Source organism: Haliotis rufescens, unplaced genomic scaffold (assembly GCF_023055435.1).
Source record: "Haliotis rufescens isolate VD_foot unplaced genomic scaffold, xgHalRufe1.0.p SCAF_90, whole genome shotgun sequence".
Classification (NCBI taxonomy): Eukaryota; Metazoa; Mollusca; class Gastropoda; order Lepetellida; family Haliotidae; genus Haliotis; species Haliotis rufescens.
The window spans coordinates 742,824-764,172 of record NW_025964384.1 but is presented as its reverse complement, the minus strand read 5'-3'; the positions used below and the strand labels follow the sequence as shown (position 1 = coordinate 764,172).

General features: G+C 37.5%; 1 protein-coding gene and 1 long non-coding RNA gene across 2 annotated transcripts in view; both read right to left on the bottom strand.

The window, feature by feature from the left end:
* LOC124147162 (serine-rich adhesin for platelets-like) overlaps nt 1-21,349 on the bottom strand; it is a 256,087-nt gene that overhangs the window by 159,032 nt on the left and 75,706 nt on the right. The window contains exon 3 of the mRNA XM_046517776.1: nt 11,979-12,536. Coding sequence (XP_046373732.1) covers nt 11,979-12,536 — 558 coding nt within the window. The remainder of the gene's footprint in view (nt 1-11,978; nt 12,537-21,349) is intronic.
* LOC125377671 lies at nt 9,050-11,911 on the bottom strand. The gene is made up of 3 exons (XR_007219764.1): nt 11,171-11,911; nt 10,118-10,170; nt 9,050-9,846 (listed from the first exon to the last, which is right to left on the bottom strand). It is a non-coding gene; the product is annotated as an uncharacterized LOC125377671 (long non-coding RNA).

Sequence of the window (21,349 nt, the reverse complement as noted above, 5' to 3'; positions counted from 1 at the left end):
GTATCTTCAACCACACCACCTATATCCGTTCCCACAGAAAAAAACGTTTCTAGTCAGTGTCCATCATCACCCACTATAGAACAGAGTCTTACAATGTATCTGTATTTTCATGAATTACATGACTGGTCAGGAAATGGTGATGACATATCACACAACTGCAGTAAGATGTCTTACTACACTCCGAATGTCTTATACTATGACATTAGATTTTTTTGGGTTTGTAACTTTGATCGTCGACTACGACCATGATTGTATTCAATATATAGGTGACAAGTTAACCTCACGTTTGTTTGCACAGTTCTAGACAACTACTTGCATAGTGCAGTAACCTTAAATTATAGTTCAGTAGAGTTCAAGACTTCAGTAAACATAAGTGTACATTGTCTGTATAGATACATTGCCATTTAGTAGTATAGCAGTCAGATGGATCAGGTTTGCATTGTGACGTATATAACTTTCTGTCGACAGCAAATTTACCTATGCAATGAACATAACTGCTATCTGACGAAAGACTTGTTATAGAAAATACTGTCTGGGTAACTCACTACATTTAACTGTAATACGTGTAAAAGAGTGTAAGTGGTATTGTAACCCTTTCCTACAAATAAATTGAATACAGTTTGATCTATCCCCTTTTAGTTCGTTATTATTCATCCATAAACTGGCACTCGTGAAGAGCAACCTCCTCGTGGTGAGTGCTGGGTAACGCTAATAGCTCTTCCCCCGTGTGGAACCGGGGCAGAATATTTCCACAGCACCCCACTGCTGGTCGTAAAAGGCGACCGAATTGGGCAACCTGTTTGCCGTGGGTTGCGCCCCTGTGTCGGTGGAGGACGGGATTCTGGTGGTTGAGGGCACTGGAGCCAAGAACAGTGTTCCTTTTGCCCAACACACCACTTCGACCCTTACTTCACCTAGACGGGTGGTAGAATGGGCCCGATTCTATCAATCGGCTGGTCACGCCATGCCCTGTGCATGAAAATTTGAATTTCAAAACATTTTGATCACAAAAATGCTCTTTAATTGTGAAATTGTTATTTTGATGATATTAATTTTGCCTAGAGTCCTATGCCAGAAGGCGGTGGCTCATGGGCCAATCTGGTTATATAGACCTCTGAATTCTGTGTTCTTGAGAAATGTGTCATTGGCCGAACCAGCCTGGCACTTGTTCTTTAAGATATCATGGCTTTTTATGTCTGTATTTTCTGGAGTATGACACCTTTGTAGCCCTGATGTTGCAGACTGGCTTCCGCTGCAACATCGTCCTTGTTGTCACTCGATGGTGGGTGGGGAGCAAGGGTGTTGAATTCTATTCTTCTACCATGTCTCACCACGCTTCTTCTGGTTCATCAAAGACCTACAAACGTAGACATGTCGACTGTATTTCATCTGACGATGAAGCTAATCCACCAAATACTGTTTCTTGGCCTCGGTTTATAGTCATTGCCTCTGCCGATGACAATCCATTGAAATTAAACCCGTTTGCTATCTCCAAGGGCATAGAAGGTGCCTGCGGAGTAGTAAAAAATGTGATCCGACTCCGAAGTGGTTCAATTCTGGTTGAATGTTTACAGAGGCAACAATCTGTTAACCTGCTGGGACTACAGCAGTTCGTTAACACCAATGTTGATGTCTCGGTGCACAGGACTCTGAACTCCTGTCAGGGTATCGTTAGAGACTATGCTCGTTGTCTTTCTGATATGAGCGAAGAAGAGATTGTAGATGAACTAAAGGTACAAGGTGTAACCGCTGTAAAGCGTTTCACCAAAAAACAAAATGAAAAAATCATCAAAACGAACACGTACTTGTTCACTTTTGATCTGCAGAAACTCCCGACTTCTCCCATCGCAGTGGAGGTATACGTGCCAAACCCACTCCGATGCTTCAAGTGCCAAAAATTTGGCCATGGTGCTAAATTCTGCACCCGCAACACTGTCTGCGTCCGTTGTGGTGGAGATCATGAGAGCTCCGACTGCACAACTGAATCAATCAAATGTGCAAACTGCGATGAACATGTTGCTTCATCGGAAGTCTGCACATCCTATATATACGAGTCCCAAATTCTGAAAATAAAATGCACCCAAAATATCTCGTATCACGACGCAAAAAGATTAGTTCAACCGCAATCCCAAACTACCGCTGCAAAAACTTATTCTGCTACAGTCTCTTTGCCAAATCATGTCAAGAAAGTTCAAACAATTTCCACTTCTTGTCAAACAACTTTATCTTGGGTGACAGAACTGCAGATCACCCTTGAGGATGTGGCTCCCATCACTAGAGCACCGTCACATGTCTCATCATCTGCTTCACAGACTGAATTCGAACATTATGACCAAGAAACAGTTTAAGAAAAGGAACAAGTCAAGGGCGATGCCCACTTGACTAATAAAGAAAAAAAACAGATTAAGAAAAGAGCCAGGGCCCTCCAACACTTGGAGATGCCTTCTCATACACCTAACCCTGTTGAGGTTCACAATTCGTTTGAACCTCTGGAGATGGAGGTCACTCCTTCCAACTCCATACCTGGGAGTGGTCCTCCCTCACGTTCCAGATCACCAGTTGAGCCACCATGAGTAGCTCTCCAAATATCATCCAGTGGAATTGCAGAGGACTAAGAAATAATTTAAATGATTTGCAATTATTAATACAAGATCATAAACCATCATCATTTTGCCTCCAAGAGACTTACTTGAAAACCACTGATCAAATGGATATCAGACAGTATAATTCTTATCATTTCTATTCACCTCCGGGTGCTAAAGCAACTGGAGGTTCTTCTGTCTTGGTGAGGCAGGGTGTTATTCACAGCCATGTTACTCTTGATACCCCACTTCAAGCTGTCGCTGTCCGTATAACTATGCACATTGTTCTTACCCTATGCTCTGTTTACATCCCTCCATCGTCTTCTCTGACGCAGACTGACCTTCGGGCCCTGTATGACCAGCTCCCGAAGCCGTGTATTATTGTGGGCGATTTCAATGGACATAACCCGCTTTGGGGCAGTGCGCATACAAGTAACAAAGGAAAGACCATAGAATATTTCATTTCTGACAACGATTTGTGCATATATAATGATGATTCAGACACTTATCTCCATCCTGGAACAGGTACTTACTCTTCTCTGGATTTGTCAATTACAGATTCAGAAATAATGAATGAATTTGAATGATCAGTCCACAATGACCTCTGTGGAAGTGACCATTTCCCTACTATTTTAAAGCCTGTGACCCCATCTGATGTTCCTCCATCATCAAGATGGAACTTTAATAGAGCTAACTGGGCCTTCTATGGAACTCTCTGTACCAACAAACTTAAACCTAATCTTTTTATTAGTGTTCCTGATCCTATCAAATGTTTTTCTGATGAATTAACAAAAATTGCTGATGAATATATTCCAAAGTCCTCTGCGGTTCCTGACATACGAAAACCATGGTTTAATGATGCTTGCAAACAAGCTAGGAAGGCCAGGAAAAAGGCCGAGCATTATTTCCGCCGCCATCCAATGGTGCATAATCTAAATAAATTCAAGATTATGAAAGCTAAAGCCAGGCGCATATTTAAACAAAACAAACGCCAATCTTGGCAACAATATGTCTCTAAAATAAATTCACGTACTCCATTGTCTAAGGTATGGAACATGATTAAAAGAATTAAAGGTAAGGGTTCGAAAACTAGCATCCACCATCTTAAAAATGGGGATGACTTGTTGACAGATACTTCAGATATTGCCAATAAACATGGTGAAACTCTGTCTAAACATTCTTCCTCGTCGAATTATGTCCCTAAATTCCAATCCTACCAAGAGCAGCAAGAAAAGAAATCTATCAATTTCAAATCAGATATTGGGGAAGATTATAATGAAATCTTCTCCATGCATGAGCTCCATACTGCTCTTGGGTAAGCTCATGATACTGCTTCAGGATCGGATAATATACCTTATCAACTCCTCAAACATTTACCACAATCATGTCTAGAAACCCTTTAAACAATATTTGATGATATCTGGTCTTCAGGAGAATTTCCTTCTTCGTGGCGTGAAGCTATTATTGTTCCAATACCTAAACCAGGTCGTGATCATACTGATCCTTCAAATTCTCGACCAATTTCATTGACCAGCTGCGTTTGCAAAACTATGGAACGTATGATCAATAATCGCTTAGTTTGGTACCTGGAAACCAATAATCTACTAACACATATACAATGTGGTTTCCGTAAAAACAGAAGTACCATCGATCATTTAGTTCGTTTGGAAACTTTTGTTAAAATGCCATCATAAACAAACAACATGCAGTGTCTATCTTTTTCGATTTAGAAAAAGCATATGACACTACATGGAAACATGGCATTTTAAAAGATTTACGTGATTTTTGGTTGCGAGGTCGTTTGCCTCAATTTATCTCCAAATTTTTATCAGAGAGGCAATTTCAAGTTCGTGTGGGTTCCACCCTGTCTGATCATTACAATCAGGATCAGGGTGTCCCACAAGGCAGTATTTTGTCTGTCATATTGTTCAGTATTAAAATAAACAGCTTATCTAAGGTTTTAAATGATTCCATTGGTGGATCCATATTCGTGGATGATTTTAACATTTCATGTCGTGGTAAAAATATGCATACTATTGAAAGACAATTACAGTTATGTCTAAATAAAATCCATAAATGGTTTTAAATTTTCAAAATCAAAAACGAATTGTATACATTTTTGTAGAAAATACAAATCACATAAAGACCCAAAACTAGTTTTTGATAGCACTCCTATTAAAGTTGTAAAAGAAGCCAAGTTCTTGGGCATTATTTTTTACCAGCATCTGACCTTTTTACCACACATAAAATATTTGAAAAATAAATGCCTGAAGGCCCTTGACCTTCTGAAAGACGTTTCAAATTCAAAGTGGGGAGGGGATCAGAAAACCCTACTCCAACTCTACAGAGCCCTTATCCGCTCCAAACTGGATTATGGCTCCATCATCTATGGTGGAGCCTGTAAAAGTTATCTAAAATTATTAGATACAATACATCATCAAGCCCTGCGGCTTTGCCTTGGTGCATTCAGAACATCACCCATTAATAGTCTGTACGTGCAGGCTGATGAGCCATCTCTCAAACAACGTCGTATAAAACTATCATTACAATACGTCACAAAACTATTTTCCAATCAATCTAATCCAGCATATGACTGTGTTTTTCATCCTTTGTATGATGATCTGTATCAAAAGAAACAATCCCTCAATCCACCCCTTGGAATAAGAATAAAACTTGAAATAACTGCTGCAAAAATTGACATCTCTCCCACTCAAATACTGTTGTCTCCTCCGTGGCAACTGGTAAAGCCAGAAGTAGATCTTTCCTTAACTAAACTAAAGAAATCAGACACTAACCAACTAATGTATCAGCAAGAATATAATCAATTAAGAAGCACTTACAACACTTCCCAGTCCATATTTACTGATGGATCCAAGGACGGTGAAGCAGTTGCTAGCGCCACTGTTATTGGATCCAGAACAATATCATCCACATTACCGAATGACAGTTCAATGTTTACAGCAGAATCACAGGCAATCTTAACAGCTCTCAAATATATTAATACTCAGTCTAAACATACGCAGTTCATCATATTTTCTGATTCCCTTTCCTGTCTTCAGGCCATTAAAATATTTCATCTGAACATCCACTTTTACGTGGAATTATAGAATTACATAACGATCTTGCGACTGGCCAGTACGACATCGTCTTTTGTTGGTTACCTAGCCACGTTGGAATTATTGGTAACACAATGGTCGATGCTGCTGCAAAAGCAGCACTCAACAAATCTGTGACACCACTTCTGATCCCGTACACTGATTTTAAACCCGTGATTAGATCTTACATCCGAGATCTAATGCAAAAGAAGTGGGCTACCCAAGTAGGTATCAATAAATTACATGAAATTAAACCAAATATCGGTTACACCTACTTGGGGTGTCAGTCCAGATTTGAAGAGGTCATTATGCGACGATGTCGTATTGGCCATTCCAGATATTCACATGAGTATTTGTTACAAGGTGAAGATCCTCCGTTTTGTATCCCTTGTGATGAAAGAATCACAGTCAAGCATGTCCTGCTTGACTGTATTGATTTTGCCATCACAAGGGATACTTATTTCAATGTTTCATCTATTAAGGATCTTTTTAATATCTGTTCTCATTTAGTTATTGTTTTTTTAAAAGAAATTGAATTGTACCATACATTTTGATTAATATGTTGTGTATATAATATACTTTTTTATGATTGGCAGGATAAATGCAATAACTGAGATTGTTAGTGGCTGTATCCTCGAAGGGGGTTGAAGTAATGTAAAATGATTGTCCCCTGGAGAGGGTATGTAAGACCACGTCATTCAAAGTAGATTTGTTCTTACCATTGTCTTTAATCGTAGAATATATGTTATTTTAATATGGCTAAGTATGTTAATAATCGCCAACACCTGAAGTGATGATGTAAATCCTGCTGGGTTCCATGCAGGAAGCTGAAGTACTGTAAGTCCCCATGGTACCTAGTATGGTGATCTAACTTCAGTTGCTGGTGATCTACAGCTCGTTTTTATACCGTGATGTTATATTTAGTGCTATCAATTTTATGATTCCATTTTCAGTTTTAAACTATATTTCTGTGATATGTCTAGTTATTTTACTGTCCTTCGTTGGCAGGTTTTTATATAAATTTCAATATATGTATTATGTTTAACTATTGCTAGTCACGATATGGCTGAAATATTGCCAATGTGACTTAAAATTTTAACTCACTCACTCACTCATCCATAAACTGCCGGAAAGAATCCGACTGACTAGTGTTTTGACAAAAGATGAGTGGTGTTGTTTAGATTCCAGTTGCTGGACAGCACTTAGTAACTAAAAACTGCTTGATCATAAATTAGACTACCTCACATTTGTCAATTTGTTGGACATTAACTGAAAACTAAAATGCTGCAGTTTAATTTTTCGTTATTTAAAAGTATTGAAAAACTTAACAGCTTGTGGACGATGTAAGACGAATCTGCTGTCATATATTAAACGAGTTTCAGTGTATTTGACCACATTACTGTAGTTGTTTAATATACAGCCTTTGAATAACGAACTCGGTGCTGGCTTGTTTTTTGTTATTCGAAAAACGAATAACGAATAACGAACCCACTGGAAATACGGTATCTTAAACTTGTTATACCAAGTCTGAATAACGAACCCGGTGCTGGTTTGTTTTTCGTTATTCAAAAGTATTGAATAACTAAACAGCTTTTCGATGATGATGTAAGACGAACCTGCTGTCATATATTAAATGAGTTTCAATGTATTTGACCACATATACTGTAGTCACAAGATTTGTCCCCGATTGAGCATCTGTGGGACGAGTTGGATCGACGCGTTCGCAGAAGGAATCCACCGCCCGAAACACTTCCGGCGCTTCTTGATGCACTTCAGCATGAATGGCAGCACATCCAACAGCGTGTTATTGACAACTTGATTGCATCTATGGGTCGTCGGTGTCAAGCGGTGATTGATGCACGTGGTGGGCACAACTGACACTGACATTTTCTGTACCCCTGTGTCTGACTAGGTGACACGATTAATGTTTTGAACATTGTGTACATTGATCTTCAAACAGTGTTTCAATTATGGTTTCTGTGTCCTATTTTGAAACAATCGCATTATATAACATTTTGAAAGTCAGTGTCAAGTTTCTTTTTTTTGAAGAGTATATAATGATCTCGCTACGGGCCAATATGACATCGTTTCCTGTTGGTTACCCGGCCACGTTGGAATAACTGGTAAGACAATGGCTGATACAGCTGCAAAAGCACCGCTCAACAAATCTGTGACACCACTTCTACTTCCATACAATGATATTAAACCTGCACTTAGATCTTACATCAACAATCAACAATCTTATGCAGGTATCAATAAATTACATGACATTAAACCAACTATCGGTTACACCTACACCCACAGTCCAGATTTGAAGAGGTCGTAATGCGGCGATGTCGTATTGGCCACAGCAGATATACACATGAACATTTATTGAAAGGTGAGGATCCTCCATTTTATTGCCCTTGCGATGAGAGAATTACGATCAAGCATGTCCTGCTTGCATGTCTTGATCAAGGGATAAATATTTCAAATCTTCATCTGTCAAGGATCTTTTAAAAAATATTAGTTCTCTTTTAATCATTGGTTTTTTAAAAGAAATAGTATTGTTTGAACGTTTTTGATTAATCTGTTTTGCAAAATAAGTAAATGTTGTTTTAAATTTGGTAGATTAAATAAGCAACTGAGATTGTCAGTGGCTGTATCCTTGAAGGGGGTTAAATCGCTGTAAGATTATTTTCCCCTAGAGAGGGTACGTAAGTTCCACATCACTCGAAGTAAATTTAAGCCTACCACGATTTTAATCTTAGTATATTTGTTAGTTTTAATTAATGGCTAAACTTGCATACAGTCGCCAGCGTTTTTACAATGTATTGTTCTGTTTAGTAATAGCTTTTTATGGTCACATACTAGTCCTTTGGTGACAGGTTTTTAAATTGTCTAAATTAACGTTTTCTTAATGTATAATTGCTTCTGTCACGATATGGCTGAAATATTGCCGATGTGACTTTAAATATTAACTCACTCACTCACTCATCACTTGCTTGAAAACGACGTTAGAACCTACACTGAAACGTCGCTCTTAATTGTGATGAAGAAGTTGTTCATCCATATATCATATCCTGAATTCAAGATACAGCTCCCATTCAACTTTTGTCATCACCTCCTTCGTAAAGCCAAATGTTGACCTGACATTAACTAAACCTACGAAATCAGATATGAACCCACTTATTTATACTCAAGAATACAACCAATATGAAACACACTTACACTTACAAATCTTACATATGGATCTAAGAACGGTGACGCAAAGTTGCTAGTGCCACTGTCACTGGATCAAGAATATTATCTTCACGATTGCCAGATAACAGTTCCATAACTTTACAGTAGAAGCAAACGCCATTTTAACGGCACTAAAATATATCAGGAACCAATCTAAACATAAACAATTTATTTTGCGCCTTTTATTTAAAATCACTCACTCTATATTGATACACAATGTATATACACCGAAACATTAATATGCGCACTTTTGTGTGCAAATCCACAAACATATGTGTACTATAAAAGTACATAGTATATATGGTATATATGTAAAACAATTGAACACACAAAGGTATCCCTCTTTTAGCAGACTTAATAAGAATTGACTTGGATGAAATTATGCAGTCGTGGACTACCTCTTGGGGTTCAGGACTTCGACCCTTGAACATTAGACGCAATTGTAACTTTTACATCTGCAGAGGAAAGTAATTCCTGCAGCATAATGCAGTCTCCTGCACAGAACACACCTGGCAGGCTAGATCTGACCTCTCTATTATCTGCCTGTCACTTGTTGATCCACCATAACTGTCATTAACATAGATAACAAGACCTCGATGAGAACAACCATTCATAGTTTTCAGAGTGGTAAGCTATATTGCCTGGCTTACGAATCGGTGTCCCAGTTGCCTCCAGAAACACCCTTGTTGATGGGAAGCTTTCCTTGAAAGTTTATGGCATTTTATCATGAACTGTATCTTGTTATGTCCATACGTTCAATTGGAAGTACAAAAAGTTTGTCAAAGTGAGAACTAATGTTGATACTGTACTTTCATTGACATGGAACAATGTGGAAAGGTCAAAATCATCTCTTGTCTGTCTGAATTTTAACAAAGTCATAAATAGCTGATCTTCTGGTTGCGTCACAGAGCACTGGCATGAATGATGATTGACACAGGGACCTAGTACTTGAAAGAAAGACATAAAATTGTCACAATTGTCAAAACCAGAGTAAGACGAAACGGTTTTGTCATTATCTCTTATGTGATGAATTGAGAGTCTGGAGCTTAATTCCGAGAGCAAACTGCACTATGTGGCCACAACTTCTGTATGATCAACAGCATCTTACTGGCAAATAACCTCATCGCAGCCTGGTGAACAAATTTCGCCCTCACAGACCAGATCAGGAGCATCCTCTACATCTATAATATAGTGTCTAGTTTTTCTTGGTTTACTCACTTTCTTAAAGGAGAACACTGTTTGTATTGCACCCCTCTTCAGTCTTTACTTTCCTGTAAAGAAAATATATGGAAATTATTTCAATATAACCTCTTCAATATAACATCTTTTATTATTATGTCACCTGAATAACTTGATATAATAGTATGCTAACTGATAGATCATTATCCATATTCATCTACAATATGTGCATATAGGCCTACTCAAGACTGGCATAACTGGTTGGTATAATTTAATTAATTATGTAACAAAGATCACGTTAAAGACTATACGACTGAATGTTCTTCATTGCAATACACATCATTAAAATTTGGTCAAACACAATTATTTATTTCAGTAAAGTTCGGCACAGAGGATGACTGATTTTGTTTATGCCAATATTTGGGAAAGTCGATGTGCACCCAGATCATAAAACATACTGTGACTAATCCACTATATTCATGATGGATTTACACATTAAAATTACTGAAGATTGTTATCATTTGGATATTCACCAATACCAGTCTTGTGACGTACAGGAAAATAATAGCATTTGTTCGTTCACTGGTTACTAACTTCGTTGCTGATGATGATTTCCGGTGTCCGATGGCTTGTTGTCGCTGTCAAGGAGGTGATTACACAAACCACTGAATAGTGACTTGGTTTCAATAATTTCTTAAATCCCGGATCCTCTTTCCTGATCGCCACATACTTCATGCACAAATCCAGATCGTGATGAAAACTGTGGCCGTCAGAACGACTGACACATTACGGTACACAACAGCGCAAGGCATTTTATATGTAAATAACAGCATACGGAGCTTGTAACAAGGACGGAAATTCCGCAATGCCCCCTGGGCCGCGTTTTCATTACGGTGTTTGCCATTGTTTGCAGTCTTTTTCCAGTGTTGATAACCCGATGGTTTTTAAATTCCAAGTACATCGAAATCTGCGTTATGTCAATCCAATGTTAAATCAGAACATAATGTGAGTAAACTCCCTGCAATTGCACCTAGACAATATGGCTTTAGTTTTATCTGTATTCATTTATAAGCCAGACATTAGTGTACTTACTGCTTCATTTAGAGCTGTGTCGTCTAGAAATAGTTCGGTGTCATCCCCGTATTGACCTATTACGTGCTCACTTTCTCCAAGAACTATTCTTGTTACATTTGTATTATTTCTTATCATTATCCCAAGTATTTCTGCGACAAAAAGAAACAAATATGGGGACATCGGATCTCCTTGTCAACATCCTCTCTCGACTTATGTTTCTTATATTCAAATAGATATATATGCACGCCAAGAAGAATGTACGACAAGAAGGTTTTGTCTCATTACTTTATAAAACAAACATAGAAATGAATTCTTGGTGAAAAGGCAGGACATTCGAAACACAGTAAACAAGAGCACTCAAAAGTAATGCCTCGTTTAACAGCAGTCCAGAAAGAGTGGGAGGAATAAAGCCATTAGTATGGCCCCGAAGGTAAATCCTTCGTGTAAACACGCTCATTGATGAGTCGTTACATCCCCAGACATTAACTCTGAAATTGTTCCATCCCCGCGACAGCAACGGTATCGACGGCAGTCAACAGTGTTATTGCGATTGAGGGAACATGGTATCTGAGCACGTCCACCCAACAGTGGAATGACCATGACTACATGGAACGAAATTGATACTAAAATGCCACTCTCATTGAATATATATGTTTTAACTTTGAATAATGGTGTGCTTTCTTGTGGATGTGCGTTGATACACAGGTGATCAGTATCGTCTGTCCGTCACAAGTCGTGAGAAAGGTATATTCAGTCTATTTATAAAAAAAACCACTGTAATAGTATTGACCAATCGCTGATGCATTATAGATTGTGACGACCTTACCCGAACAAATAGCATTTCGCACTTCATCACTGACACTGGCAAGTTCATCAAACGTGTTGAGGAGAAACACCTTACTCTTGTCATCTACTAGAGCTGCCACTTCCTCAAATTTTATCGAACCTCCGATGCCAACAAATATGAAATCAACACCCATATTCCTTGCCATTCGGGCTTCCTCTATCGTTTTAGCTATATTCTTTGAATATCCATCAGTTATTAAGACAGCTTTCAACAAAGTATTTTGACGTGATTGCTGAGAGAACATATATCTCAATGTCTTAAGAGCCATGTTGGTGCGCGTTCCGTCACGAGGCTGAGCTGCTGCGAGGACAAAGTTACTAAAGGTGTCAGGATCTGCTGGTTTGTCCAATTCGGTAATGACGCTTACATCTGAACTAAACACTTCGACTCCAACATGTAGGTGTCTGAAAGATGGAGCAGTCATTTGCAGTGTGGCAGTATTTACCACAACAAACGCTTTCTGCTGAAGAAATGCTGATTCTGAGACACTTTCGGATCCATCCAAAAGGAAAACCAGATCAGTCTGATAAGGACAACCTGAAAAAATATACAAACATAGTTTTACGTATATACCGTAATGCATAGACATGTCTTAATATGTATTAACATTAAAGTAAAAACTAGGAGTAGGTGAGTTTAAAAAATTAAAAATGAAGCCACATCGTGACTATTCATTAGATGTTATACATCAATGATATAGAAACCTGTCAATAAAAGACAGTAAAATAACTTGACTTTCCCACATTTATATCATTTAAAACAAGTATGCAACGATATAAAATGTAACTTTACATAACAATACATTACAAAAACAGGCCATAGATCACCAGCAACCAAAGTTGCTGGGACCCCGGGGACCTGCGGTACCTCTGGTACCTCTGATACCCCAGCAGGATTACACCATCCTTTACGCCGCTGCCTATTGTTGTTAAATTTTGCCGAATAACACACCTTCTATCATTAAAAGGGTAGCAGTTCAACAAGTACTTTGCGTGACGTGGTCTCACTTTCCCCCTCAAGGCAACAATCTTACAATACTTATACCCTTTCCAAGGACAACAGCTGAATGGGCGCTATATTTCAAGATATATTTTTGCAGCAGAAATATCTAATTATGTTTTTATACCAAGGGGCGGAATAAGAGATGTATTTTATTGTAGAAATCATCATAAAGAGGATTAAGTGAGTGAGTGAGTATGGTTTTACGCCGCTTTTAGCAATATTCCAGCAATATCACGGCGGGGGACACCAGAAATGGGCTTCACACATTGTACCCATGTCGGGAATCGAACCCAGGTCTTCGGTGTGACGAGCGAACGCTTTAACCACTAGGCTACCCGACCGCCCCTAAAGAGGATTAAAAGCAGACTGGATTGGATTAAGTAGAATGAAATTTAGTAATCAGCCTCCAGATTCTGTGAACCGGCGAGGTTCTGAAAGCTCAAAGACGAAGCCTCAGATTAACTTTTCCAAGCTCCACTATAAACGTTTTACCTGTATCCACTTTGAATTACAGATTTAATTACATTGTGTACAACAGGATGGCGACGGGAATAATGTTCAGGGATTTTTGGGCCTCCCTTTAGAATTGTTTGAACAACTGTTTTATTGAGTTGTTCTGAAAAAAAGTGAATCGGATCCTCAATATGTTTTGAATATTCAGAGATTAATTTTGCAGTATATAGTCTTTCATACAATGATTCCTAGCTTTAACAATGGTGGGGAAGTGATCGCTTCCACAGAGGTTATCAAGGACCAACCATTCAACGTCTTTAATAGGTTTGAATCTTTGTGGGACAGTTTAAGCCCTGAATATGTTCCAGTGGCAGGATGTAAATACATGTCCATCAGTGCCGTAGTGTGTGTGTGTGTGTTGGGGGGGGGGGGGGATTTTTTATTGAAAACATTTTTTCCTTTCTTATTTGCCCTCCCCTGTCACAAAAAGTTAACTAGGGCCTTGATGTCATTACAAATACATACATTATTGTCAAAAATGAATTCCTCAAGTACCTTCCCTCATTGTGTGTGTTCAGAGGTCCCCAAAGAAGGTTGAGCCCATTCAGATCACGCATGATTATGCATGGTTTCGGGAGCAGATCATATAGATTTTGAAGAGAAGATTGTCGATGTGGAGCGAGCGGAGGAATATACAATGAGCACAGTGTGAATACAGAGTGCACACTTAGATGAACAGCACCAGCACCACGGAAGTAAATGACACCCTGCCTCACAAAAATAAAAGTTCCTCAAGAAGCTTTATCCCCTGGTGAAGAAAAGGAGCGATGACAGTTGTACAGCATTATATCAAATGTATCGGTATGTTTCATATACGTCTTTTGGCGACAAACTTTTTATGGTTTACAGTCTTGTATTATCAATTATTTATGAGTCTTCTGCATTTCCACCGAATGAAACTTGCTTTTTTTTAAATTGTTGGCGACATGTAGGCTCAGATGCTGCGTCATATGGATCTTGTGGAGGATCCTCTGTTTGAGCGGCTGATTAACTTATCTGTAGAGTGTGGCATGATATCATCAAGTGTAACCTGTGTCTCGGTCACTAAGTTTGAGATGAAATAGATTCTTTTGTAACCTTGGAAGCAAATGCAACAGGAGCAAGAACAGGAGGAAAATGCAGCAAAAATGGTAAACAGAAGAGCTTGACTTTGATTGTGAACTAATCATTTGCCTTCAGATAAGGAGATATTGTTTGTGTATTTTGTTACTGACATTCAATATTTTGACAGATATGTAGAATCTGCTTTGATACAATATGGTACAAAATACTTTTATGCACAAGGAGTCAAACTATTCCAGCATCAATATCAACATTAAAACTGTATACGTTTAGTTACAAACCAAAACATGAGAAATGATGAAATCGTACTGAGGAAGTCTAAAAGGAAGTAGTAGCGAAAAGGATTGCCCTATCAAACATATGAATTAGTCCTTAGATTCCCAAATTCACCAAATTCTGTAATTGTAACGTGAATAATGTTGAGGCATTCTTAATGAAGTACAAACCTAATCTACCCGTGAAGATCCGGGTTAGATCTTGACTAACTCATGCTTGCCGTAAGAGGCGACTATGGTTGTCGCAAGAGGCGACTGACGGGATCGGGTGGTCAGGCTCCCTGACTTGGTTGATGTCATCGTATCCTAATTGTTTGGGTGAATGCTACCATTATCAATCACTGAATTGTCTGGTCTAGGCTAGGTTATTTAAAGACCACCGTCATGTAGCTGGAATATTGCTGAGCGCAATTCAAATGTAGTGAATTCCCATAATGTTGACACCATTTTCTTTGACGTCATGTCCTTGATGACGTCGGAAAAAGACGGTAATTTGATTTATATTTATCATGGTATGGAAAACCGCGACACAACATTAGATGACTGTTTTTACCACGTAAATAATGTCTTGAATAGAACCACAATTAAAAAGTTTTACCGTGTCTTTTATTTTGACAAGCAAGACACGCACTTTTTTGACGTATCAAATACCCAAAGGATTAGTTCAAAACAAGCAAATTTCGATACTGGACATGTATTTTTCATTATTATTGTCTATCTATCTCAATCTCGTTTAAGAGATATAGAATAAAAGGTGAGAGGAAAGCTTTTTTGGTAAAGAATTATAAGGATAATCGTAAAAGTGAGTGAGTTAAAATTTAACGTCGCCTCACGAGACCAAGTTGATACAATGTACATACACTGTTTGTTTATGAATGCAAAGTTATATTTAAAAACAATTTGACATATTTAGGCTTCGCTGGGGATCAGGGAGGCTTACATTACCTCCTGGATGATACCCAAGCAGGGTTTACGTCATCACTTTAGATTCTGGTGGTTGTGCACAATACTAGCCAATATTAAAAATATGCAGTATTGTTCCGCCATTCACGACGTTTGTTTCACTGAAACTCATTCAGATGATACAGTCAATAATGATGTCTAACGATGGCAAAACTACCGTGATCCGATAAGTAAAGATAGAAATGCATTTGGGGGAAGGGTCATAGTCTATGTACATGAAACGTTAGCATATAAAAGATTGAATTATTAGAAAATGTCCTTGATGAAACTACATGGATACAGATATTTCTACCACAAAAATCCTTAATTCTGCGAGTTGTGTACAGACCAGAGTATAATATAAATAATTTCTGGAATCGCCTAGACGACAGTATTCATACTGATACATGTAATTTAGTTATTGTCGGAGATATTAATGAAGATCTTTTGTCTGCGAGAGAACTTCCTGTAAATGATTTGTTAGACAGAAACAAATTACGCAGTGTGATAAATGAACCTACCTAGTACTTTACTAGATCGGATAATTGTAAGTGAAGATGTTTCTGTGGATGATTCTGGAGTGATTGATTTTCAAAATGAGATTACTGATCATAGAGGCACGTATATATCAGTGAAAACACATTTATTAACCAAGTCATTGTTTACTAGAGATATATGATGTTATAGAAGAGGTAAATATGATTAATTAAACACCCTTATTCAATCAACTGATTGGATTGACGTTTTTAACAAATGTAAAGATTTTGATGAATCTATTGAATGAACTCAAACTGTAATAATTATATATAAATGTGTGTACCCTCTAAAAAAGGTTAGGATTCGACCAAATGATAAACCGTGGTTTAATTCCGAATTACGGAAGGCAACAAAGAAAAGAAACAGGTTACTTAAGATTTCAAGGAAATAAATAAAGACAAGGACAGAACATTGTACAGAAAACAAAGAGATAAAGTAAATAGTATGAATCATTATGCAAAGGAAATGTTCTACTCCAATTTAGACAATTTCGATTTTGAATTTTACAAATCTTCTTATTGGAAATTGTTGCGGTTCTTAGTAAAAAATACAGGTAAGACTTCATCTATTCCTTTCTGCGAAGGTATGTCACAGATGAAAGCCAAAATGTATACTCAGATTTAGATAACGATAATCAGTTAAACAAGTATTTTTCATCCATAGCAAACGTTGATGGAAGTAAGGCGAGATAGCCAAATATAATATAAATAAAACATTTGGCACTTTGTGAATAAACGTATATGAAATAAGTGATATAATAAAGTCTCTCCCGTTGAATAAAGCTTCAGGCCCAGATCGCGTAAGTCATAAAATTCTAAAACATACTGTAGCATCTTTGAGTGAAGTCTTATGTCTATTATCTAATATCTCTTTGAGAACGCGTACATATCCAAGCCAATGGAAATATGCCCATGTTATGCCACTATTGAAAGAAGGTGACCTAACACTATCCTCACATTATAGACCAATATCTTTGATAAGCTGTATCGGGAAAGTATACGAAAGAGGTGTATTCAAGCACTTGCACAATTATTTTCGTGAGAATTCGTTGCTGTACAAATACCAATCAGGATTCCAAGCCGGTCACTCGACCGTCAACCAACTGGTAGAATTATATAATCAAGCCGATAACAAATAGTTCTGTTGTATGGTATTCTGTGTATATTTCAAAAAGCGTTTGATAGAGTATGGCACAGTGGGCTAATATATAAATTGTCATGTTATGGTATTAATGATGAATAATTAGAGTGGCTGGCTGATTACGTAACTCTGTTTATTTAAATGGAACATTGTCTGACACTGACAAGTTAAAAGCTGGTGTGCCACAGGGATCAGTATTAGGCCTTTTCTTTTTCCCAGTGTACATCAATGATATTACTGACAAATTGAACTGTGCAACTAGATTATTTGCCGATGACACATCCCTGGGCATATCATCTAATACCATTGAATATATAGACTATAGTAAAGTAAGTGAGTGAGTTAAGATTTAACGTCGCATCGGCAGTATTTCAGCCAAATCGTGACGAGAAGTAAATTAATAATACATAGATTAAGACTAAATAAAAAGCTGTCATCGAAGGACAGTACAATAACTAGAATATCCCAGATAATATTTAAAACTAGTTGAGAATATATAAAAAGCCATAAATAGCAGTGAACAACACAATATAAAAATGGGCTAGGGATCGTCAGTAACTAAAGGGAGATTACCATACTAGGGACCATGGGGACTTACAGTGCCTTTGCTTCCTGCATGGACACATATATAAAGAAATGAAAAAGGTTTGAGTGAGCAATGTGAATGTACACACGTTTCTCTATCTCTTTTCTTTCCTTTCCGTCATTTAATTTATCAACTGTAAATAAGCGTACATGTAAATCTATGGGAGAGGGTGTTCTAAGTTGTGATAACTTGTGCCTAAAAAAAATGTCCAAGGTGTGGTCTACATTAACGATCTCGCTGATAATCTAGTGAATTCCACTCGCCTTTTTGCAGACGATACTTCCATTGGTACATCATCTCTTCACTTACAAATGATAGAACACAGATTAAACAGTGATCTAGAGCTTCTCAATACCTGGGCCAATAGATGGCTAGTTAAGTTTAACCCGGACAAAACAACATTTATTCTGTTCACTCATTGTAAAAACCGCACTGCAGATATCATTTATAACAATACCGCACTAAGCGCATCTATATCGCACAAACATCTGGGCGTTACTCTCTCCCATGATATGAAGTGGACAACTCACGTTGATAACATTTGCCGCTCAGCTTCCAAAATGATTTGTTCGTTAAGAACCGTTAAATATTTACTTGATAGACAAACCCTGTCCAAAGTCTATCTTGTTTTCATAAGGCCTATATTAGAATATGCTTCTGAGGTATGGGACAACTGCAGTAATGAAAATTTCGAAAAACTTGAAATGATTCAACTCCAAGCCGCTCGCATAGTAACTGGTCTCCCTAAATTCTCCTCAAGATCGAGTTTATATTTTGAGACAGGATGGGAATCACTATCTTATAGGAGGTCAAATAAAAAACTCTGCACAATCTACAGTATTGTTAATAACCTATGCCCATCGTATTTACATGACATGTTACCACCCAAAGTATCAACTTTTAGTAGATATGAGTTACGAAATCAGAATAATCTGAATTCGCCGCAAGCACGAACAGTCACATACCAACAATCATTTATACCTTCTTCAATCAAATTATGGAATGAGTTACCCCCTGAATACAGAAGTGCAACATCATATCAAATTTTAAACACATGATTAAAACAACCATTACAGCCTCCATACTTCTCAATCGGCAACCGTAGAGCTAATATTTTACATACACGCCTAAGGCATTCTTGCAGTTCCCTAAATGCAGACCTCTTTAAAGTAAATTTATCTGATACTTTGTCCTGCTCTTGAGGAAACCCATGTGAAAACAACATACACTTTTTTCTTGAATGTCCCAATTACACTATTCCCAGAAATATCATGTTCGCTAACATTATAAAAGCTGGAACTACATGTATAATACAAAATATTCTCTACGGTGATGTATCCCTATCTGAAAGTCACAATAACCTCATCTTCAACAGCGTTCAAAAATATATACTGTCGACTAATAGATTCGAGTAACCCTTTATCATTAATACAGAATATCGCTCTGCGACCATTTATTATTAATTACGCCATCAGTGAATAAACTGCATGCATGTATATGAATACATGTGTATCTCTGCCTCCTTCTGTAAACATAATGTTGACGGGTATATATATCCTGGTGTATGTGTGTAAATATGTGTATGTATATATATGTATGCATGCGTATTCAAGGGTACATGTGTGTGTATATGTACATGTAGTGTGTGTAGGTATGCATATGTGTACATGTACATAAGTGTATGTATGATTGTGTAATTATATATGTAGTTTTGCGTGTATTTTGGATTAATGTGTACATACAAGTAAACTGTGTCTATAGGCAATTCTTATGCATGACTGTCTATGTTACTCTTGCAAACATTATGTTTATGTTTTTGTGTAAATATATTTCTCTTTGTTACTTCTCTTTGTAATAAGTGTATATGTATCTGAGTATGTGTATGTATGTATGTATGAGTATGTATGATTGTGTGTATATATGATTATGTGTATATGTTTGTATTTCTGTATACGTATGTATATGTATGTGTGTATGTATATGTGTATATATATGTATAATCAATGTCTGTACATATAGAGTAGGGAAAGGGCCACCTAAGTTGGATAACTTTTGCCCAATCCCGTTGACCATATATGTCAATAAAATATGTTTAAAACAAAACATGATTCAAAAGATTAAGGGCAAATGATCTAAATCTGGAGTTCGCTATCTCAAAGATTGGACATTACTTTTAAATACTAAATCTGAAATTGCCAACAAACTTGCTGAAACTTTGGTAAATCATTCCTCATCATCAGATTATAGCCCTCAATTTCAGGAAAAGGAAAAACTATTTTTTAACTCTGATATGGTGAGGACTATAACGAAACATTTTCACTCCATGAGTTACATACTTCCCAAGGCCAAGCTCAAGACACTGCAGCATGAGCGACAACATACACTATCAGCTCCTGAAACACTTGCCCGATTCATGTTTTGAAACGTTACTTAATAGATTTGATGAAATATGGACAACCGGAAATTTCCCCATTTCGTGGCACAATCCTATTATTATTCCTATTCCAAAGCCTGGACGGGATTCCACAGATCCATCCAATTACCGTCCAATATCATTAACTACCTGTGTTTGTAAAACAATGGAGCGCATGGTCAACAATCGATTAGTCTGGTACTTTGAGACCAATAACCTCCTGAGTGACATCCAGTGTGGTTTCCGAAAAAAACACAGACGTACCATTGACCATTTGGTGCGTTTAGAATCATTTATTAAAACTTCCATTGTCAACAAACACCATACTGTATCAATCTCTTTCGATCTCGAAAAGGTATATCATACAATGTGGAAACATGGTATTTTAAAAGATTTGCATGAATTTGGTTTGAGGGGCAGATTACCTCAGTTCATATCTCAATTATTAAACAGCAGACGATTTCAAGTACGAGTGGGCTCTACCCTGGGGCCTCGTATTTGACCGTCATCTCACATTCTTACCACACATCAAATATCTAATGGCAAAGTGCCTGAAGGCTCTCGACTTGTTAAAAGTCTTTTCACAATTCCGACTGGGGAGGGAATCAGACCACCCTTAACAGCTTTGACCTATATTCAACAACAAAAGCAATCTAAAATTTGCATCATCTTCTCTGATTCGTTGATTAAAAGTGTCCCATCATATCATCCTATTATCCAAGACATTTTAGAACTCTAATATGTTCTTTCTACTGGCCAATGTGACATCGTCTTTTGCTGGTTACCAAGTCATGTAATCATAACAGGTAACTAAAAAGCCAATGTTGCAGCTAAAGCAGCTCTTGACAAACCATTATCTCCACTACTGATCCCGTAGAGT